Genomic DNA, 25,133 nt, shown 5'->3' on the forward strand with positions numbered 1-25,133 from the left:
GGAAAGTCATCAGGTTACGAAGTGCTCCATAAAACGAATAAAACGAAAAATAGGTGTTTGAAGTTGCTATTCTTGATTCATGACAATAAATAATTAAACAAAACTTTATCAGTCGTTTAAAACTTGATCGTCACGCGTGACTGTAATGTAATGAGGCGTACACAATGATCAATATACATTTTAATATACTTTAATTATTCAAGGCAACGTAAATAATTATGTAAAGAAAATGTAAATATGAACAACACACACCCAATGTTGACAATACCAGAGAGACACAGAGAGTAAGTCCGATTTAGGCCTACTTCAAGTCGGAACTGGTAAATGCGCATAAGCGTCTAAATGCCCCGACTAGGCAAGATAATCGTGTTTTAATGTTTGTGGTTCTTTGTAGCCCTGTGGGGTAATATCCGAATTTCGCGGTTTTTGGTTCTTTGTAGCCCTTCGGGGCAACCTAGTTGGATATTCCTATTAAGTGGCGGTTGTTTGTGGTTCTTTATAGCCCTGCGGGGCTATCTAGTTGAATATCCTATTAAGCGGCGGTTATCGGCGATCTTTCGTGGTTTGCGGTTTTAATTTCCCTCATCAAGCCCTGCCCTCTATCGGGAGCTAATTTATAGTTTAAGCTTGTTGGATATCCATATTTCGTGGTATGTGGTTCTTTGAAGCCCTGTGGGGTAATAGTTGCATATCCAAATTTCGCGATTTGTGGTTCTTTATAGCCCTGCGGGGCAATATAGTTGGATATCAATATTGAGCGGCAGTTGTTGCCGATCTTTCGCGGTTTGAAGTCTTAATTTGTTAGATATCCATATTTCGCGGTTTGTGGTTCTTTATAATCGATAGGCCTGCGGGAAATCTGGTTGGATATCCAAATTTCGCGGTTTGTGGTTCTTTGTAGCCCTGCGGGGCAATCTAGTTGGATATCCCTATTAAGCGGCGGTTGTCGGCGATCTTCCGCGGTTTGTGATTTTAATTTCCCTTCAAGCCCTGCCCTCTATCGGGAGCCGATAATTTAAGCTTGTTGGATATCCATATTCCGTGGTGTGTGATTCTTTGTAGCCTTACGGGGCAATCTAGTTGGATATCCAAATTTCGCGGTTTGTGGTTCTCAATATCAATATTCAGCGCCAGTTGTTTGCGATCTTTCGCGGTTTGTGATTATTAATTTGTGACAATTTCGAAGTTGCTATTCTTGATTCATGACAATAAATAATTAAACAAAACTTTATCAGTCGTTTAAAACTTGATCGTCACGCGTGACTGTAATGTAATGAGGCGTACACAATGATCAATATACATTTTAATATACTTTAATTATTCAAGGCAACGTAACTAATTATGTAAAGAAAATGTAAATATGAAAAACACACACCCAATGTTGACAATGCCAGAGAGACACAGAGAGTAAGTTCGATTTAGGCCTACTTCAAGTCGGAACTGGTAAATGCGCATAAGCGTCTAAATGCCCCGACTAGGCAAGATAATCGTGGTTCTTTGTAGCCCTGTGGGGCAATATCGGAATTTCGCGGTTTTTGGTTCTTTGTAGCCCTTCGGGGCAACCTAGTTGGATATTCCTATTAAGTGGCGGTTGTCGGCGATCTTTCGTGGTTTGTGGTTTTCATCAAGCCTTGCCATCTATCGGGAGCTAATTTATAGTTTAAGCTTGTTGGATATCCATATTTCTTGGTTTGTGGTTCTTTGTAGCCCTGTGGGGAAATCTAGTTGCAGATCCAAATTTCGCGGTTTGTGGTTCTTTATAGCCCTGCGGGGCAATCTAGTTGAATATCCCTATTAAGCGGCGGTTATCGGCGATCTTTCGTGGTTTGCGGTTTTAATTTCCCTCATCAAGCCCTGCCCTCTATCGGGAGCTAATTTATAGTTTAAGCTTGTTGGATATCCATATTTCGTGGTATGTGTTTCTTTGAAGCCCTGTGGGGTAATAGTTGCATATCCAAATTTCGCGATTTGTGGTTCTTTATAGCCCTGCGAGGCAATATAGTTGGATATCAATATTGAGCGGCAGTTGTTGCCGATCTTTCGCGGTTTGAAGTCTTAATTTGTTAGATATCCATATTTCGCGGTTTGTGGTTCTTTATAATCGATAGGCCTGCGGGAAATCTGGTTGGATATCCAAATTTCGCGGTTTGTGGTTCTTTGTAGCCCTGCGGGGCAATCTAGTTGGATATCCCTATTAAGCGGCGGTTGTCGGCGATATTCCGCGGTTTGTAATTTTAATTTCCCTTCAAGCCCTGCCCTCTATCGGGAGCCGATAATTTAAGCTTGTTGGATATCCATATTCCGTGGTGTGTGATTCTTTGTAGCCTTACGGGGCAATCTAGTTGGATATCCAAATTTCGCGGTTTGTGGTTCTCAATATCAATATTCAGCGGCAGTTGTTTGCAATCTTTCGCGGTTTGTGATTATTAATTTGTGACAATTTATAATATTTATTGCAAATATAATTTCAGTCTGAGCTGTGAACAGAGACACTGATGAATGGGTTTTAAATGACGAAGATGTCATGGTAGTCAGGCATGGTGAAAGCATCTGAATGGTGAAAGTAGGCCCTAGGCCTAGGCCTAAATGTGAATAAAAAATCAAACATGTTTTTTAATGAAAAAAATATAATATCACAATAGCAATGGATGTTCGAAATGGTGTTATTCTTGATTTATGACAATAAATTGGTTAATAAAACATTTTAAAAAAAAAGTGGTGGGAAGTTTCGAACTTGAGCAAAAATTCATAAATGGATTAGAAGTCCACGGCCTTAACCGCTTCGCCACGGGGACGTCCCGATATAACGACGTGTGAAAGTGGAGTATTTATTAATATGAATGTATGCTGTGGTCCGGAAAGAATAAAAGAATTGTGAAAAACTTGATTTGTTGGCGAATGTGATCCAGAATTTGTATGTAGGGTATCCAGGAAAATGCTAGCTTATATTTGAAAGTGAATCTGAAAAAGTGGTGCGACAGTGACAGCCATGTATGGCTGCAGCAGTGACGAAAGATTGTGGATATCAGTATGATTAGCTATGATTTGCCACTAATTTTGGCTATGAAATACCGCGTGAAATAAAGCAAGAATGTTTGTTTATTGTCAAACAATAGCATTGACTGTAAAATTGGTGTAACTTTTTGAAATTATGAGTTATTAAAATATGACACTTTGGACAGTAAATAAGATTTAGCTTGGTTTTAGATATATTTTGTACCCAGCGAAAAATATCATAGAACAATAGCGTTTTGTTCCGTGTAAATATAGTCTTGCGGTGCATCTGTTTATTCTTCTTTATCAGTCGTTTTTTTTAAAAACTTGCTGGTCATGCTACCGCATGACTCTAATATACGTAAAGTTTCCCAAAAGACCTATTTTTAGGTCTTTTTATAATGTTTACATTATCAGTTTTTAATTATTTGCAATAAAATTTGTATTTAGCGAATTTCAAAAAATCTAAATTATTTGATATCATCAGGACATTCCTCGTATTCAGAATGCAATTTGATGTGCCTGATGTGTTCTCAGGTCCCACAAAAATACTGTGCAAACGTCACTATCCGAGCCCTTGACCCTGTTAAAGAGGTATTCCGTAGCATCCTATATGGTTTAATAAATATCAATGACAATATAATTGTTGTCAGTTTACAGACAGAAAATACAACGATGTGTTTGTCAAACGACGAATCTTCAAGAAATATTATGCACGCAAACATGTTGTAGTCCTAGATTTCTAATAGCATATCTCAACCTTTTTGGAGTAAGTGGAGCATGAGGCCGTGGATCACGAAGTGAAAGTCTTATGTCAAATTTCAATAATGTTACATACTCTTGATTTCTTGCCCTGCGGGGCCATTATATTGGGGTCCCGCTTGGAGTGTTTAGCCGTCGAATTGGAGTCGCCGGGCGCCTCGAGCCTGCTGGCCCTGAGGCCTTGATGTTTTCTGATTAACATATTAAACTGAATGGAGGCATAGTGGTCTTTAGAGTAAAGCATCGTGATCTTAATTAGCTTTAATTATTACATACAACATTAATCGTTAACAGTTTTCATCATTGAAAATGTGCTAGCTCTTTACTAGACATAATTTTTTACGTTTTTCACATCCGAAATGCCTTGCAAGTGCTAATTACTGTTCTGTTCTCCAATAGTGAAAAAAACCCACGAATTTAGTCTTTTTGTTGTTGCTTTGTTTTCACAGATCAGATGACGTCGTTCTTTCAACAGTTCCTAGAGGTCTCCCCATCAGGATATAACATTGATGACAAAGACTGAATGCTGACATATATCGAAGCCCTATTCGCTAATAAAGACTGAATGTGGGCAATAACCGCGGTTACTATTGAAGTCCTATTCGCTACTATAGCTACTAATTGTGACTCTGAATAGAGCCGGTTTTTATTTTATTCAATTTGAGAGCATTTGTATTACTTGTATTAGATACAAATGTATTTACTGCAGTTGAGTTGAGCTATCTACTGCAGACAGCAGATATTCTTATCTACTTTAGGCAGTAATTGCCTTTACTATCATCAGTTATGAGCTATCTAATGTAGACTGCAAATAATAATAATAATAATAATAATAAAAGAGATTTATATAGCGCATCATACAGAAATCTCGATGCGATCAGCGGTTATGAGCTATCTACTGTAGACAGCAAATTTATTTGCTATAAGCAGATACAAACTATATGCTGTAGACAGTAATACATTTACTATCAGCAGGTATAAGATTTCTAATGTAGACAGCAAATACACTTACTATACGGTATTAGCAGTTATGAGCTATCTACTGCAGATAGCATGCACGTATTTTGAGGGGGGCTTTGGGTGCGCAAGCCCCCGGGGTAAAAGCAGGGGGCGGCAAAAAAGAAGAGGCAGCAGGGGAAGAAGGGGCGCTATTACGAATTGTTAAAGAAAAAATGGCGGGGCAGAAGAGGCGGCAAGAAAAATGGTTAATCAAAAATGGCCACATGTTGAAGGGTGGTGTTAATTGGGGGGTGTAAAACCTTTAATTCTTAATTAAAAATTGATGAAAGTGTTTTTGCACAGCTCAGCAGTATAACGAGCTATCTACTGAAGACAGCAAATGCATGTACTATCAGCAGTAGCGAGCTATCTACTGTAGACAGCAAATGCATTTACTATCAAGTTTGAGCTATCTACTGTAGACAGCAAATGCATTTACTATCAAGTTTGAGCTATCTACTGTAGACAGCAAATGCATGTACTATCAGCAGTAATGAGCTATCTACTGTAGACAGCAAGTGCATTTACTATCAAGTTTGAGCTATCTACCGTAGACAGCAAATGCATGTACTATCAGCAGTAACGAGCTATCTACTGTAGACAGCAAGTGCATTTACTATCAGCATTTATGAGCTAAAAACAACACAAAAGAAAGTCCTTACATAATTTAATTATGTAACTCCTCATAAATCTAACTCAAACCTGCTTATGTTTTTGACAATTTGATTGATTTTGGGTGCAGCATCTTGTTAGCTATTAATTTGATACAACATTTGCTACCAAAAGCTCTAAATTGACAACGATTGATACTAGTATACTAGAATTCCAACTATGTAATCGTTTTGATTTGTAACTTTTGAAAATGCACCAAATTTCATATACTGGTTGGTATCAATCTTTGTCAATTTAGAGCTTTTGGTAGAAATTCATAACCTCATAAATATAATTATGTAATATATATGATCCAATTAAAACAGATTATTTGCACTGAACGTGAACGCAGTTTGGAGTCATTAATTAGACAATAATAACTGCGCACCATCTATTTTGAGGTCATTGTGTGAAATCGGAGGGTTTTGTTTAGGGCTGAGGTATTTTTCCGAGGGAGCGGTAGCTCCTGAGGAAAAATACTGAGGCCCAAAACAAAACCCGTCAATTTCACACAATAACCTCAAAATAGATGGTGCAAAGTTATTATTGTCATTCATTACCGTCGTATCTTATTGTGAACAAATCAAAATGGCATTTTATGTTATTTTATGCCATAAAACGCTGTTAAATATAACCAGTTTTAATTATTGTTGTAACCTACCCAACAAAATATTGACCAGGCGAATATAACATTCGCGCTGACAACAAGAGCTACCAATCACAGAAGCGCGACAGCATCGCGTAGGCGTGTGCGTTAAGCCATAACGTTTATTCATTGTCATTGTTGCGCGTCCGGAGTCATTGTGAGTTTTTAATGACCGCGCACTCACTGCGCGGTCAGGCAATCAATTACTTTTGATTGGATCGCAGGCTTCGCGTATATTAATGAGGTTATGAATATCGCACAATTGACCTCAATTGTTTGAAAGTAGATTAGTAACCTCTGTGTTTGGTATCAAATTAGATGCTGCACATGACTGTGTCAATCAAATCATCATAACATAAGCAGGTTTAGATTTATGACAGGTTATGTGAGGAGACTGTTTTTGTGTTGTGTTTATCTACCGTACATATCAAATGCATTTGTTTCTGGTGCCTTACTGGCCCTCTACTTTAGAGTAAAGCATCGTGATCTTAATTAGCTTTAATTATTACATACAACATTAATCGTTAACAGTTTTCATCATTGAAAATGTGCTAGCTCTTTACTAGACATAATTTTTTACGTTTTTCACATCCGAAATGCCTTGCAAGTGCTAATTACTGTTCTGTTCTCCAATAGTGAAAAAAACCCACGAATTTAGTCTTTTTGTTGTTGCTTTGTTTTCACAGATCAGATGACGTCGTTCTTTCAACAGTTCCTAGAGGTCTCCCCATCAGGATATAACATTGATGACAAAGACTGAATGCTGACATATATCGAAGCCCTATTCGCTAATAAAGACTGAATGTGGGCAATAACCGCGGTTACTATTGAAGTCCTATTCGCTACTATAGCTACTAATTGTGACTCTGAATAGAGCCGGTTTTTAATTTATTCAATTTGAGAGCATTTGTATTACTTGTATTAGATACAAATGTATTTACTGCAGTTGAGTTGAGCTATCTACTGCAGACAGCAGATATTCTTATCTACTTTAGGCAGTAATTGCCTTTACTATCATCAGTTATGAGCTATCTAATGTAGACTGCAAATAATAATAATAATAATAATAAAAAGAGATTTATATAGCGCATCATACAGAAATCTCGATGCGATCAGCGGTTATGAGCTATCTACTGTAGACAGCAAATTTATTTGCTATAAGCAGATACAAACTATATGCTGTAGACAGTAATACATTTACTATCAGCAGGTATAAGATTTCTAATGTAGACAGCAAATACACTTACTATACGGTATTAGCAGTTATGAGCTATCTACTGCAGATAGCATGCACGTATTTTGAGGGGGCTTTAGTGCGCAAGCCCCGGGGTAAAAGCAGGGGCGGCAAAAAGAAGAGGCAGCAGGGGAAGAAGGGCGCTATTACGAATTGTTAAAGAAAAAATGGCGGGGCAGAAGAGGCGGCAAGAAAAATGGTTAATCAAAAATGGCCACATGTTGAAGGGTGGTGTTAATTGGGGGGGTGTAAAACCTTTAATTCTTAATTAAAAAATTGATGAAAGTGTTTTTGCACAGCTCAGCAGTATAACGAGCTATCTACTGTAGACAGCAAATGCATGTACTATCAGCAGTAGCGAGCTATCTACTGTAGACAGCAAATGCATTTACTATCAAGTTTGAGCTATCTACTGAAGACAGCAAATGCATGTACTATCAGCAGTAGCGAGCTATCTACTGTAGACAGCAAATGCATTTACTATCAAGTTTGAGCTATCTACTGTAGACAGCAAATGCATTTACTATCAAGTTTGAGCTATCTACTGTAGACAGCAAATGCATGTACTATCAGCAGTAATGAGCTATCTACTGTAGACAGCAAGTGCATTTACTATCAAGTTTGAGCTATCTACCGTAGACAGCAAATGCATGTACTATCAGCAGTAACGAGCTATCTACTGTAGACAGCAAGTGCATTTACTATCAGCATTTATGAGCTAAAAACAACACAAAAAGAAAGTCCTTACATAATTTAATTATGTAACTCCTCATAAATCTAACTCAAACCTGCTTATGTTTTTGACAATTTGATTGATTTTGGGTGCAGCATCTTGTTAGCTATTAATTTGATACAACATTTGCTACCAAAAGCTCTAAATTGACAACGATTGATACTAGTATACTAGAATTCCAACTATGTAATCGTTTTGATTTGTAACTTTTGAAAATGCACCAAATTTCATATACTGGTTGGTATCAATCTTTGTCAATTTAGAGCTTTTGGTAGAAATTCATAACCTCATAAATATAATTATGTAATATATATGATCCAATTAAAACAGATTATTTGCACTAAACGTGAACGCAGTTTGGAGTCATTAATTAGACAATAATAACTGCGCACCATCTATTTTGAGGTCATTGTGTGAAATCGGAGGGTTTTGTTTAGGGCTGAGGTATTTTTCCGAGGGAGCGGTAGCTCCTGAGGAAAAATACTGAGGCCCAAAACAAAACCCGTCAATTTCACACAATAACCTCAAAATAGATGGTGCAAAGTTATTATTGTCATTCATTACCGTCGTATCTTATTGTGAACAAATCAAAATGGCATTTTATGTTATTTTATGCCATAAAACGCTGTTAAATATAACCAGTTTTAATTATTGTTGTAACCTACCCAACAAAATATTGACCAGGCGAATATAACATTGGCGCTGACAACAAGAGCTACCAATCACAGAAGCGCGACAGCATCAGCGTGAGGCGTGTGCGTTAAGCCATAACGTTTATTCATTGTCATTGTTGCGCGTCCGAGTCATTGCGAAGTTTTAATGACCGCGCACTCACTGCGCGGTCAGGCAATCAATTACTTTTGATTGGATCGCGAGGCTTCAGCGTATATTAATGAGGTTATGAATATCGCACAATTGACCTCAATTGTTTGAAAGTAGATTAGTAACCTCTGTGTTTGGTATCAAATTAGATGCTGCACATGACTGTGTCAATCAAATCATCATAACATAAGCAGGTTTAGATTTATGACAGGTTATGTGAGGAGACTGTTTTTGTTTTTTGTTTATCTACCGTACATATCAAATGCATTTGTTTCTGGTGCCTTACTGGCCCTCTACTATAAACATCAAATGCATATAATAATGGAAGTTAGGAGCTCTCTTGACAGCAGGTGCATTAATGAGCTATCTACTGTAGACAGATAGTTGAGCAAATGCATTTACTATCATCATTATAATGGCAATTGCGCCTCTAACTTAGAGGCCTGTATGTTAATCCATATAACTGATAATCCAATATTGTTTCAAACATGCAAGCAAACAAACAGACATTGAAATAAATCAACGTGACCACACTGATATAAATACAGACACCTGTTATTTATTTGTCAACTTTTTGTCCATTTTCCTTACACTTTACACTGACCCTGTACCATAATAATGTTCTTACAATACCAAATATTATTCAAAACTTGTATAACATCATCAAGGATGGAGTGTGCCCCAGTTGCTATCAAAATGAAAATTTAATAAATCTGATTGAAAATTGTTGAAGAAATGACAAGTGCCCAGGCTATTAGCCATAATTTGTGTGGGGTATAAGACTTACAAAATGTAGACCTTGGGGGGGGGGGGGGAAATGGGATTCCTTACAAAGAAGTGAACTTAAATCCCCCAGCCTCAATTTGGGTAAATCTTGAACATTTACATTCAAGAAAGTTGACCTTTTGGTGGTTGCAATTATTCTGCACCCCCTGGCTATGGGCAGCCTTTGTCCTTTCTTTACTAGTAAGCTTAGTGCTCCTCACTGGATGACTTTTATGCTTTGCCTCTGAATACATAAAGAATGCTTACACAGAACAACATTGTCTAAAAGCATTATGTCTTGGCAAGTTTAGATGATAAAAAAGTGGGTAATGGTGAATCCAACGGACATGGACACAAAACACACCAAGGATCAATAATTTAGATGATATAGTTGGTGTCAGTGAGCTACATTAATATTACTCTGATAGTGTTGTTCTGTGTAGGCATTATGGTAAATACTGTTTATATAATTTGGTCTATATTATATCAATAAAAGTTGAATCACTTTTTATTACTGAATTACTCAAATCATGTGATTTTCACTTACTGTTAGTACGCATTGCAAGTCCTTCAACCTATCAGAAGTCCAAATGCATTGAACCATATGGAACAGTTATTATGATGAGTTGGAACCTTAAGAAGTTCTTAATGAAATCATCCCTTGCTCCTATAATTATGCCGGATTCACTAAAAGTTGTGACGAGTCCCAAGTCCTTAATCCATGTAAATTCAAACCCATCATTACTTTGACATATCGTCAGCCTGCTACGCTAATTGTTTAAGTCATTTTTTTGTAATTTTGAGAACAAAGAACAAAATGTGGTTCAAGCATGCATCAGTTATGTAATCGCCCTAATTGTTTCGGATTATTCTCTTTCATTTGTATCATTATCATTTGTTCTTGTGCAAAGATTGGTGAATAAATATGTTTAAATGCATGCTTGAACCATATTTTGTACTTTGTTCTTAAAATTTCAAAAAATGACTTAAGCAAAAAGCGTAGCAGGCTGACGATATGTGGAGATGTAATCAAACTCAATGAGTTATTTATCGCTATAGTAGTGATTTTGACTTGACTTTTGGTCAACCATGCCAAATCTCTGCATGTGTTGGCTTGAGTTGAGTTGTCATTATTTTAAGTGTGATATGATACTATCTTTCAATACTCTATACATATTATTGTGTATGTTTTATTTAAGAATTACATGATTGGTGAATAAAATTTTACCCTTTTCAGTTTTTGTGATTAACATTACCAATCAGTTTGTTCTCTGAATAGTGGTTGGACGTAATGACTTAAGTGTGATGAACATGATCTTTGAAATCATATTAAAAGTATGATACCTTCCTAGTGCTTGCTTCTGCATGAAATTATAACAAATTCCTACTTCCTTATTTTGTTAACCTATTTGAATAATGTTTAATGAATACATAAAAATGAAGTGTTTTGTTACAAGATTTATCAATACGCTAGACTTTGTAAGTTGACCTTGTAAGTTTTCCATAACCAGCCAGCAACAATGTCCTTTCAACTTACTAATGAATGAATGAGGTGTAGTGCTCAAAACAACAGCTTTCCCTCACAAGTTTTACTTTTCATTGCTCTAGCAAAATTTTCTATCATCATATTATAACTTGTGATTTTTGAAGAGAATGATGCTCCTACAATTGATTTTCTGTTAGTGATTTTGTTGTCATCTTCTTTGTGAATAGAACAACACTCAATCAAACAAGTGTTTGTTCTTAAAATCGCCTATATAAGGGTTAGCCTGCAACTCAACTGTGTAAAATCTCACACATCACTACCAATTACCCTAAATTTGATTCACTCTTCATGGCATTGCAAAGAAGAACATGTTTTGTTCCTTATTGCAATTGTAAGCTAAGTTTAACATGGTTTATAACTTGAAAGTTCTTGCGCAATCTTAAACAGAATTGCCAGTATTTTGAATCACCTCAGTTTCAAAAAAGTTCTAGATCAGAATACTACGTACCACCATCATTATTTCATCTAGCAGTCTGATCAACCCAACAAAGAGTACATTCATTATGAAACAGTTCTTATACTGGCCTGATAATCCATTGTCAGAAACTATATAATCAATTTACAATAGCCTTATCAATTAAACAATTATCTGTCATCTTAATCCATACCATTCAACTTTCTCAAGTACAATCATACCACTTCACAGGTGCATTTTGTGGTCCATAATATCATTATATTTTTTGTCCTGCAATGATTAATATATATCAAATAAAATTAAACTCATGTGATAATTACATTATGCCATTTTTTTCTTGAAACTAAACAAATCTAAAATAACAGTGGAATTTATCCATTTGAAATAATTGAATGATGACAAAATGCGTTTAATTGAAATCATTAGTTCGCAAATGTGTACATCCATATCAAAACGATGCACTTGTCGGCTGCTACATGTGTCTCATTTTACATGAGAGCTAGGAATAAATACCAGACTCATCCCAAGTGGAGGTCACTTCAAATTATCCCATTAAAGTCAAATGGTTTAGGAATACAGAGCACATTCCTTTACAATGTGACTTGGGGATTATTTGAAGTGATCTTCACTTGAAATGAGTCTGGTTTATATTTTAGCTATTATGTGAAATGAGACACATGTAGCAGCCGACAAGTGCATCGTTTTGATATGGATGTACACAAATAGATTCATCAGGATTGTCAATTAAAATTGAGGTATGTCAACATCACCTTTATTAGGATTTGTTTAAGAACATTTTATATAATAAGAAATCATTAGTTCAATTTAGCAATCATAAAATCATTCTAATATATTTGAAATTGAAGTACCAGAATATCAGTGTTTCTATTTTGTTTTCAGTCCAAATATTTTTCTGCTTTATTAAGCAATTTGAAGCGGCTTTATCAAGATAGAAAATTATGGAAAAATTCATTGATTTGACTATTAAACCAGAAAAGATGTACTAACATAATAAGCATGATAATCGTAATAAAAGGATCACAAAATACACCTCTAAAAGTTTCAAATTCATCCCATACCAACAAACTTGGTAGAAAAAACATACATATCTATTTCAACTATTGAAGACTGTTATCACAAGGATCAATATCACAATTATTAAACTACAATACTCTGTCCTTCTTGATGTGTGAATTTGAATCATGACCTATCAAAAGTAGCGCTTTGGTAAATGCCCATGCTTCTTCTACACTGTCATTTTGTATGCATTTAATTATCTCTTAAAGCCATAATAAGTGATTTGCTCCAGAGCGATCCCTCATTTTTCTCTAATCTCTACTTTTTGCATTATTGTAATGCCCAATGGTGTACTAAAATACCACATGAAAGACTAAGCCTGAAGTGCTTTAAATACAGTAAAATTTATTTTTTATATTAAATCCGGAGATCTCCGGTTTTATTTTGAGTTCACCAATCGAATGATGGCTAACACGTCTTGTGTGTGTGAGCTCATGTGAATGTGTATCATTGGATTCATCTTACGTTTTATTTATATGTCCCAGCTGTGTGAAGCTTTGCTGAATAGAATAACACCTGTGAATATCAGTGAAAACTAACATTTAAATAGGAATCTATTCTTTATGCAAATCACTTATCATTGCTTTAACCCTACTACATTTTGTTTCACCTAGAATTTGGCAGACATAGGTGCATATTTCGCTGGTAGTAGTATTGTATGTTTCAACCTAATCTTGTAGCAGAGAGCGTACAAGGCTGGTGAGCATCCCCCTTACAGCACAAAAGCTCTGATGTCACTACCAAACTCAGGTGAAACAAAGTATAGATAGGACTTTTGTCCCTTAGTGTATCAACATTAAGAGTAACGCAGCCGTTATGAATACATTATGATACCATTGGCCCAATATCGTTCAATATTAACACCACATATTAATCTTCATTCTTTTTATCTTGATTTTACCCCAAGTATATTTCCTAGCCCCCATCTACCACCCCCTGAAAATGACAATAATTGGCCAGGCTAAAAAATGCTCCAAAAGGGTGCAAAAATATCGTCCTGACAGAAGTTCCTGAAATTCAAGAACCCTTCAGAGACATATTACAGGTTCTGCAGTCTCATTGGAGAAACAAAAAGTTCCTCAGAGCAACCCAAAATCTTGTAATGGTTCCTTTTAAGAACCATTATGGTTTCTCCTGAGAGGACAAATAAAGAAGCTATTGTGTATGATATTAGAAATGTCTCACCCTGATAGCCCACACAGTAACTCAATTGCAAGTGCCCCCAATTCTACTTTGATCAGCACCAAATTAGTGAGAACCTATGCATTAATAGCCCACATAGGCGTAGATCCCGGGGATTTATCCCCCCCCAATATTTTGCCAGGGGGATGGTCCATACAATCATCCCCCCAATGTTGACACCTGAATACGGGTTACTGACCAAATGAACCTCATATTTGCCCATTTTAGCCCCAAACGTGCAAATTTTTTGCGTGCTTCGCGCACATTTATTTCACTTTTGCACCATATTTCATCAGTTTAGCTTCAAAATAGGCAAAATTTTTCGTGTGCTACGCGCGCATTTGTACCATAAACTTATTATGTCGCCGAAAGGTGCTGGATTCGCTATACTTTAAGATTTTTTCCAACCCGATCCCCCAATGTCAAAAAGAAATCTACGCCACTGATAGCCCATAGTCTCCCTTCTCCAATTGTGGTAAAACGACAGATACCACCACCCCAATCAGCCTTGGTGCCCCCAATTGGACTCCTGCTTCTAGTGACGGTATGGTTATATTATTTTTACTATGCATATACAATTATGAATTCATGCTAAAATAAGCATGTTACACATAAAAAACACAGAACAATGGTATAATTTCACACTTCACGAAAGACAGAGTATATAAACCTTTCAGGAGGGTACGAATCAACACCAATTAAAACTACTATTATAGTATGTCCTGATATAAATGGTCACCTGCTAGGTAGGTGGTTAGTAATATTTCAGTATTTGGCATTATTAAGGCAAATTCAAAGTACATGCAACATTAGAATTTACTTTTACACAATTCATCACAAGGTTTTTGTACATGAATAACAGGTTTTGTTTGTACAGCATTGGGCTATTCAGTTGAAATCCATACTCCCTGTATGGAAGACATGACTTAATCTTCCACACAGGGAGTGTGAATTTCAAATGGGGTTACCTGAATGGGTGACTCCATTTGAAATCTACACCCCTATGTGGGAGATTAAGGTCATGTCTTCCATAGAGGGTGTATGGATTTCAACTGAATAGTCCATTTCAATTTCCTTATTTATAATTGTCATAAAATTATAACCAAGAATAACTGAATGACCAATTCTGACATTAATGCCCACATCCCCATATCTAAAACTGTCATAAAAATGCTCCAAAATTATAACATGAACTCAAACATAATTCCAAACTACCCTGTACATCCTGTAGGTTGTACAGGTCTACTGGTCATATACACAGGGCTTCCCAAACTTTTTGCGGTGACCCAAATTTTATTTCAAAATATGGTATGACCCATGCACAGTATAATACTGAAATATATCAAAGGTGTACCAGGCAAAATGTTCAAAGTGACACATCCTAAGTCGTCCTGCTTACTGGCTTCTAGAATTACTTTACCAGGAAAAGTAAATGTGAAGTTTGCAAAAATTTGACATTTTAATGCTAAAATGGGTCCAAATGGGGTTACATGACCAAAACAATGGTATACCCTGCACTTTAATGCAAGGTAAGACCTCCAAAAGGGTGTCAACCAACAGTTTGGGAACCACTGATATAAACATTATTCCAAATCTTTGTCAAAGAATGACAAAATATAAATTTTTCAGTTTACTGTCAAAACATTGTGAACTTAACAAAACACATTTTCTGACCATAATCAAACCAGATATGATTATTCTGAATATAACTTGTCAGAATTAAAGTTAAAAGGAAAAAACAATCAAACTGAAAATAATGTAATGAGTGAAATAACATATTATGACCATATTCAAATCCAAATATAATATGTGTGTCCAATTAGGTACATGGTATACAATTATGTCAGAATAATAGAATTATGTACATAATTACTATCACTAATGAGTTGTTGTTTTGGTCCATGCAAGATTATATAAGCCCAGGATGTTAAAAATATTAATACAATGAAATCTATCATCGCTACTGAGCAGTAACAAAATCTAAAACATGGCTATATTTTATAAAATCTGTGGGTAGGTTAAAGTGCTGTATTTGTTCGCTTATGAAACAGACTACAATTTTACAAATGATTAAATTCAATTCTGAGTTGTGCACAATTATGCAGAGGTTATTAACCCCATGGGACACTACTGCCTTCTTACAGTACCTCTGATTGGTTAATTACATGATATAATCACCAGAGTAACCAATCAAAGTACAGCTTTTAGATCTCTTGGCAATTTTAAGCTTAATCCCCCTTCAGCCCTACTGACAATTCTTACCATATCTGATCTCTGATTGGCACACAACATATCTGATCTCTGATTGGCTCAATATATCCACATCTGATCTCTGATTGGTTCAATGTTATATGTTTATAACCAATCAAAATATTTCTTTGAACCCAATAATTTAGCTGGTAGTGCACATGGGGTGAAACAGAAATCAAATTGAGTTAATGACAACATGCTATGTTTGGGGAATTTTATCTAAAGCCAATTCATGTGATGCCTTAAAAAGTACAATTCATGTATGTTAATGAAATGCATACACATTGACGGTATTGTTGATATCGGTCATCATCAAACAATATTGTTTTGTTTTTTTCATATTTTGTTTTTATTTTATTTCACAAGTGATTATTTACAAAAAGTTCATTTTACAAATTCAACACAATAATTGTCAACAATGTTGCATTGATGTCTACCAAGCATTATAAAATGTGCTCATCATGATTTCAAGTATTGGTAACCTAGTTTGGACCAAGGGAAATACCTTGTGGAACCCCCTTGCACAGCACTGAAATACACATTCCCCAAAAGCACTGCCAATTGATCCATTCATACATTTTATATATATATACATGTATATAAATTTGCCATTGGGCTATTGGAGACAATAATTATTTCAAACAAATATATAATGTCTAAATTCAGTGATAATACATTACTCAGTAAGATATTGTTTTTTGTGTGTTTGCTTATTCTCCATTTGTTCCATTGAAATAAAAAAGGATAACCTACTTTCCCCCTATTTGCATATCACTCATGGAGAGGCAAATTGCACCCTGCAAACTATGTACTTACTCCATTTTGTGGATAGCGATGTCTCCCTGAATCTGAAAGTGGACTCATATTTATAATAAACATGATAAATTGTCCAGGAAATGTGAGCCATTTTGTGGCACACCCGTGGTTATTTGTACTGAGTGTCCTGTAGGATCTAGACTTTAAGATTGGCATCATTTGATGTCGGCCCTACACCAAAATGGCACGGGTACAAAGTTCTCCCGTCTAATTCCCTTGATTTGTTCAAAATCAATATTGCTTGTTCATACTTCAAAATTTAAAACTTGACAAAAACCATGTTTTATCATTTTCTTCAATTTTGCAGTGTGGGAGTGATCTCACACTAAAGGTGTTCTATCATATTAATATACACACTTGTCAACATGTCATCCACCATTGAGCCATTCCAGTTGAAATGAATGCATACACCCCCCTACGGAAGACATAACTTTAATCTCCCACACATGAGATTAGCTATCAAATGTAGTCACCGCATTTGTAATTCACACTCCCTGTGTGGGAGATTACACAATGTATTTCATAGGGGGTATACGTATTTCATTTGGAATAGCCTAATTTTTGAATGGTTTGACTTTTGCCCATTTCTACCCCAATGGGCACCCCAATGGGCACAGGTTTATGAATCAACTTTGAATGGATCATTGAAATGATGGTCAACATCCAACTCAATGTTGTATCAATGTTAACTTTCAACTTGATATCCACCAAATTTCAACCATATTTCAATCTGATATCAGCTTCACATTGGGATGTGGTTGAACAGGTCTGTGATGGGTTGAAGATGGACATTTCCATATTAGGCTGATGATCGACAGTTGTAATCTACATCAATTAGACGTTCACTTGTGCTCACTGGGATGTTTCCTTTTCATTGTTGATAATAAAAAGGACTTTCCTTTGTTGCACAGAACATATTCTTTTTTATATAACAAGTAAGGATGTCTTAATTCCTAATATTTATAATCCTGATTGGAATAACAATTTTCTTTTCATGATAATTAATCCATATTTGGATCAAATTGTTTCCAATCTGAATCAACATTATTATTATACCCTGTAATCACATTAACAAATCTTTATCACACTATAATCTTTCATTGGTTAAATGTACATCTTTAGGACCAATTCTACAACATTGTTATTTTTGTACATTTAATATACACCATAAGAGCATAATTACCCTGTGTTTTGTTAAATTTTCATCAAAAATACACAGATTATAGTTATTATTTCACATAATTTTATGCACATCTATTTATACTTTTTTTGCATAATTATACCACAAATTGCTAGGAAATATAAACTAACTATCCTCTATGTAATGTCTATGTAAAAACTGCTTCAATAATCTACCAGACTGACTTTCTTAAAATACTGTTTGAAAACTTAGAAATAATGTCAAAGCCACGTTCAGCTTTGATTTACAAAATATGCCACAAATGCATAATTTTATACATAAAACATGATACAAATTCAGATTTTAAGAAAATCAGTATGAAATGTTTTATTTTGAAAAACTTGTATGCACTACATCATTAACAAAGCACATTATCTTGTCATCAGTAGAATGAATCTTTTCTAATATTAAATGCTGCTTTAATCTGATTTTAAAATGGATCTTAACTGTGATATAACAATTCAAGTTGACATTGTAAAAGTTGATTTTCTATGTTAAATTTTCACTCTTTCAAGCCCACCCCCACACCTGTGAAATTGAATACCACTGAAAAGTTATCGAAATGTATAAATCACTAGCAAAATATGAGGGGGAAATTTTGAACAATCACATATAATATATTTATAGATATTTTGAATAAAAAATCAGTTTCAATTAAATATACCATAAAATTCATCTGATATTGGACTTTTTGAGAGATGTTATTTTCTATTGATACCTGATTTGAGGAGATAATGATTTAAATGAACAATGATGGAAGATATGAAACAGTTCCTTTTAAAAAGGTTCAGCAGGAATATTAATACTTCCAAAACTTTGCACTATGTATATAATTGCCTGCACTGTTTGAATGAAAAACAATGTATTTAAACAAAATTCAAAATGCAATGACAAAAATCAGACCCAAGTCAAGTTCTATATATCAATGGTATTAGCTTAAAAAGATTATTCTTTATTCAAAAACAATTACAACATTTCTCTATTATATATTTTTATCTTTGAATAATTGCCTGCTTTAAATATAGCAGTTTGAGTAATGTGTATGAGAAAACTACCCAAGTTGCTAGCATTAAAAAGTGTTTGAAAATAAGTGTAGAAAAGGTGAAAATTATAGCCTATACTGATATTGGAAGCATATATTGTCAACTAAGTCTTGTAATTATGACTTCCTATTACATTAAAGGTGCAATTGCAAGTACAAAATGTACATTGTATCTGTATAAACTTTATACAATGTTAGCAAATGGCTTATTTTTGTAGACATTATGATAACGTTCCGAAACCGTCTCTTCCGTGGTACAATATTAACAGAACAACAAAATAGTTTTATTACTGCATTTAGTGGCTTGCACATTATGTTGATATGTAACACATGACTGTTTCAAAGTTGTAGTTTTCAGGTAAAATTCTCAGTGGATATCCACATATTCCACAGTTGTCTGACAGGGGATGATATGATATATTTGTTTTTATAAAAGGTGGATGTTACCATCATATTTTGCAGTTTGTTCTCAATATTTTCTCAAAATGGCATTCAATATCAAATCCAAAATATTCAACTGTTGTTCCCAAGTTGTTGCTTTGCCGATCTGGTCACCTTATGGTGATACTGATACAGATAAGACATGCAAAACAGAGGCTTCGTGTTATAACGGTAAAACTTTTTATAAACCTTGGAAGTTAAATTTGTTGTTAAAGAAGAAATTGGAACAGCTCATGAAGTTTCCATTGCATGCAAATGTCGTCCAATCAAAGTTACCATGTTAGTTCACAATTTTGCAAAATTATGTCAACATTTGAGCAGCTCCCGCATCTCAACATAAAAGATGGCTCTTCTATGTTGAAGTATTTTCAACAGAGATGTAACTTGGTGCTGCTTTAAATGTTGTTCATCAAATCATTTGCCAGTTAAATGTAAAACTGGACACGGATTGCTACCATCCTCCAATAAAACTTCACATATTAATCTTTCTATTTTGAGAATCAAAACTTAAGCAGAGGTTTCTTATTGTGTGGAAAGCATCCATGTAAACTGCCAGATTTTGCTTCACAGAAAACGGACCATTACTGATCACGTCAGTCGCACTGTTAGGACATCAATAGTTGTATTTATTTGTTCATCATTATCTACAGTTTGCATTTGATTTCACATTATTCGCAAATCAAATTAACATCAACACAACAGAGAAACTAAAATCAGCCATCACCGTGGTAATCATTAGGGCACACAAGCCTGAAAATACACTGTCACCATGGCAACCTGTACTCCAAACAAGCTGAAAACAGATGTAACCATGGTAACCTATAGGCCACACGAAAATGTGTGGCATTTAGCCAATCTTGTCTGCAGGTACACGACAAGGTGTCCAACTTACGCGACAAAAACCGCATGACGAAGAAGAAAATCATGTCCTCTTTGTCTTGGAGAAACGAAAACGAAACAAATTGCGCACACTTTTTTTGAAGTCGCAAAAGGAGTAACTCCAAAGAAAAATCGTTTGTAAAATCTTGTTGGATCTACTCGGGAACGTAATGTGATGGTGCTACTTCAAATAAAAGTTGGAAAAAGACGGTAAGGTAATCTGTAATGAAAAAAGGGAAAGAAAGAATCATTAAATCAGTTTTGATTGATTTCCCCAAAAGACGAAGAAAAGTAGAAGAATCATTTACAGAATCTATCAATTAAAAACTGTACCTTGATACCCAGTCTTTTTTAGATAATTTTACCAACATTTGTCTAAATATATCTATATATTCCAGAGTCCTCATGCGACACCGGCCCCCACCTCAACTTCCAGATACAAAGAATGCTTAGATTTCATCTCAAAAATGATGCAGCTTCTTTCAAATATGACCTACAATGCGGGACAAAATTCTTTGAGCATGTGCTTTGTCATTGATCCCCCTTCTCCCCTTATCAATGTTGAATCCTTGAATTTCGTTTCTGATGTTGTGGAAGTACCCAACATTGACTGGTGGGAAAGGGGGAGGGATTGGAGGATAGGTATTAGGTACTAGTATTAGTTGAAGCTCTATGTTAGATATCAACATGTTTCATACATGAATGATGAATTCCATGGTGGCTGTGAGGTCATTTGAAGCTTCAAAAACACCTTGGGTGATCCAACACATTTTGTCCTGGATTGTAGTTTGAGTTGTTCATTGACTTACCCATAAATTTGGGGTGATACTTTTTGTAGACAAACGGCACATAGAAGACAAGTCCAGCAAGGATGAACAGCGCAGCATAGAGGAATTCTACCGCCGGCTCATCAATGATAGGGGCAACAACGAGGTAGATGGAAGCAATAAACACAATGATGGGAAGAATAAGGGGAACCTGAAAAGAACAGAACATATGCTAGTGAGTTGAATTTCACCAGGGTAAGACACACTGAATGGACAAGGAACTCATAACAGCTCATAGTCAACTGTGTACATGTTTGTATGGGCAACTGGGTTACATCTCAGGGGCTCTCCTGATGACAATACTAGATAGTGAAGTAAATCACATTATTTATTTATTGTGTTGAATGACTGTTAAAACATCTGTATCTACCAATACATTTGAAGAATCAGGAATGCATGCATGTATGCATGGTTAAAATTTGTTATGGGTGACCTTTTAACATTTGACATCTTTTTATGCTCATAATTTGCATGGATTGCACCAGAGGTTTTTATCTCTTATTTCATATTCAAATAACCTTGATTTGCTGGAAAGTCTTATTATTATTATTATTGCCAAAGAGATATTGGACTCAAAGAGTACCGACTCTCGGCATATGTGACACAATCTTGCCCACAAACATTTTTATTGAAAGTGTGTGCTTGTGTGCGTTCTGCATGTAAAACGTTGTGCCAATAATGTGCACCAAGCATAACAAGCATCAACGACATAAATTATCAAGTTGTTCAATTTTTGGTTTCTTGCCAATAAATGCATGAGGTACACAATTTTGGTCTGAGATGAAAATACCAAAAAGGATCACAGGCTTTATTGTCATGATCTAAAACTTGTTCAAAAGAAAGGAAAGCCATATAACAGGTCATTCTCTTGTGAATTGAAAAACAAATTATTTTGACTTATTCTTATAGATTCTTTGATTTTTTTACTAAAAAATAATTGATATTCTATGAATTTTAATGTGTCCCATGCTTGATACTAAAAATATAATATTCACAATCTAGTAAAGGAACATATTTTTAAAATAAGCAAAATTTCAGAGTCACAATTATAACCAAATCTTTTTGTGTCAAAGGAAGATGACAACTTTACTATCATCATCATCAGTCGGCTGCGGAGCAGGCGACTACAAGCTTTCTCCAACTAATGCAATCTTGGGCAAGCGAAACAATTTTGTTTGGCTGCAGCATTCCTTCAGTATATCCCAGGAGGGGCTGGACATACTGTAAGTACAGTGTCTTGTGACCGTCCCGATTTCCTCTTCCCATGTGGTGGAATATAAAGCGCATATTCTTTCACAGGCTTGCCATCTTCAAGACGCAGTATATGGCCAAGAAATTTGAGTTGATGAATCTTTACTCTGGCAACCAGTGGAGTGGTGTTGGTCAGGTTGTAGATGGTTAAATTTACTATAGCATTACACATTGATCATTACACATTGGTCAATTCTGTGTCAAGACTCTTCGGGTCTAATCTCTCAAATGTTAAATCTCATAAGTCTCAAACCATCAATTTTGTACAGTTGTAAGTTACCTTAATAGGTCGGTGCCAATCGGGATGCTTATATCGGAGAATTAACACAGTAGCGGTAGTACCACCATAGAACAGCCATGCTGCAAAGCTGAAATAGTTGACCAAGGTCTCAAAATCACTGGGCAGAAGCATAAGAATGGCCAGAATTGTCTGTATATGTGCAAAAGAGAAACATGTGAAATTACAAAACATGACAAACTACAACATCATTTACAATGCTAATAATGTAACCCCTCCCTTCAACCAGCTATAAGTATTCCATATTCATGAATTCAAATTTACAAATTTGTGAGAGAGACCACTGGAAGCTGCCATAATTTATGGCTAGGCACCAGAATGTCTGGAGAGCACATAAAGTACCAAGTGAATGGTCTTCCTGTACTTTCAGTGGTAAGACAGTTGACCTCGGCAACTTGTCACTCAATAACTTTTTAAATGTTTTTGATAACTTTTCTCTCAAATTAATTTGTCATAACATATTTAAATTACAGGATCCCCCAATCTCCAGGATTTTTGCAGTTAAGTCATGTTTGTTAAAATCCATGAATATTAACATCTTGTTTTCTTCTTCATTTGTACGAGGTGAATGCTTGTCTAGTTACCAGTTACTTTTGCTGATAGGATGTTGTGTAATGGCTGCATCCATATCCCCATGGTGAATTTATAAATTCAAATTTATAAATAAGGAATACATAGCTGTCAATTGTTATTACACTGTCACTTGACATGCTGATTTATGATTTCAACAACATTGTTGCATGTCCTCTCAGTGAGTCTTGTGTGACTAATTACTACCAGCTTCCCATTACATCTGGGTGGGATGGTGTAAGCAAGACAAAGCCTCGTCCAAGTGTGAAACACATCATCACTGTGGGGACTATTACCTAGCCCAAGCACAGAGTACTACAGAGTATGTGTCAACAGTCAAAGTCCCTGTGTATTGTATGGTGTGAATTCTCGCATATTCAAGAGGGCCGATTGTCCGATGTCTAACAATCACACCAGCTTTGCATGCCTTCGCGAATATGCGATAGACCGTGTAAATAAGTGCGTAGCAGTTTTGCCTGTCGCATATCGTGGAACAATCGGCCCTCATTATTGGGTGATGCAGAGACTTTGACTGCTTGTAAGCGGTCTGTTATCTCTTTCGTCCATAGGCCCGCGCTACTTTGCAATCACATGAGTCTTGCCTTCATTAGTTGGAGGGAAGAGTCCATGTCAGAACCCTCCTCCCACACTCATAATGAGCTGATAGTCTATATAGATATCTGTGGGTAAAGACCAGATATTGCCACATTGTATTGCACTGCACCTTTGACCATGTTTTTGTGGAATCATCCAATTTTTGAGTTTTTAGGTTTAGCCACTTTGAAAGTGACTTTAAAAGTTACTCTTGGCTATCCCTGCCAGAGGCTCTATATGTCTTGTTTCTCATGTTGTTGCACACTGAGGGAGTTTTTTTTTTATTCCTCATCATGGACTGGGGTCTTGACTTTTTTTGATGGTAACATTTCTTTGTTAAGGGGGGTGACTTCCTCTGGCCTTACTGGCCTTCTGGTCATCCCTCCATAATTCGTTTGTTTGATATTGCCTTTGTTTTTTAAAATATATACTGTGTGATTTCATGTGAATTATGGGAAAATAAAATATCTTGTATCTTGTATCTCTTAAATAATTTGTGACACGATCTGGTCCATGGAGGCCAAAGGAGGCATTTTTGAAAATTGAGTTACTGTAATCATTACATTATACATACATGTACAATAGGCTATCATTTACTGAAAACACCAAAGGTCTAGCATATTTGGTGTTAAAGTTATGAAGTTTTTGATGTCTATTTTCTTATGTATTTTATTGTTTTTTACTCCATATTTTTACCTTTATCTCTGTTTCAAATTTGCGCTTTTGGCCCCATGGACCAGATCATGTCACATTTTAACTATTTAAGAGTAAGCATTAAAATGCTTAATTGCTAGCCAGTTCTTCTCCATAAAATGTTTTAATCTGTTGTGCAATAATTGTATGTGCTTTTGTTGTAGGGTCCTCAAGAGCAGCAAACATTGTCTGTCTGACGTGTGTTTCATACTGTCTATTTGTGTGTTTAGTCATCTGATACTTACTGTAAAGACCAGGGCAGGGAATGGTGTGTATCTCTTAACATGTACCATGGACAGGACCTCAACCATGTGACCCTCACGTGCAGCCACATACGTCAACCTGAAAAGATACAACAAAAGTCAACTACCCAGCAACACAAAACGTTTCAAAGAAAATGTTTAAATGTAGGGTTGCATATTATTGTTTTAATAACTTTCATAAACGTTTGCCAAAAGATATTTTG

At 35.6% G+C, this 25,133-nt stretch overlaps 2 protein-coding genes across 2 annotated transcripts in view; one reads left to right on the forward strand and one right to left on the reverse strand.

Moving 5' to 3' along the window:
* LOC140141885 (b(0,+)-type amino acid transporter 1-like) overlaps positions 1-4,333 on the forward strand; it is a 24,884-nt gene extending 20,551 nt beyond the window's left edge. Inside the window, exon 12 of the mRNA XM_072163758.1 lies at positions 4,206-4,333. Coding sequence (XP_072019859.1) covers positions 4,206-4,279 — 74 coding nt within the window. The 3' untranslated portion in view covers positions 4,280-4,333. The remainder of the gene's footprint in view (positions 1-4,205) is intronic.
* Positions 4,334-14,896: 10,563 nt separating this feature from the next.
* The window catches only part of LOC140146493 (b(0,+)-type amino acid transporter 1-like), a 144,666-nt gene continuing 134,429 nt past the window's right edge, over positions 14,897-25,133 (reverse strand). Inside the window, exons 11-14 of the mRNA XM_072168358.1 lie at positions 24,913-25,009; positions 22,793-22,942; positions 21,244-21,412; positions 14,897-20,654 (exon numbers count right to left, since the gene is read on the reverse strand). Coding sequence (XP_072024459.1) covers positions 20,590-20,654; positions 21,244-21,412; positions 22,793-22,942; positions 24,913-25,009 — 481 coding nt within the window. The 3' untranslated portion in view covers positions 14,897-20,589. The remainder of the gene's footprint in view (positions 20,655-21,243; positions 21,413-22,792; positions 22,943-24,912; positions 25,010-25,133) is intronic.

Source organism: Amphiura filiformis, chromosome 2 (genome assembly GCF_039555335.1).
Source record: "Amphiura filiformis chromosome 2, Afil_fr2py, whole genome shotgun sequence".
Taxonomy (NCBI): Eukaryota; Metazoa; Echinodermata; class Ophiuroidea; order Amphilepidida; family Amphiuridae; genus Amphiura; species Amphiura filiformis.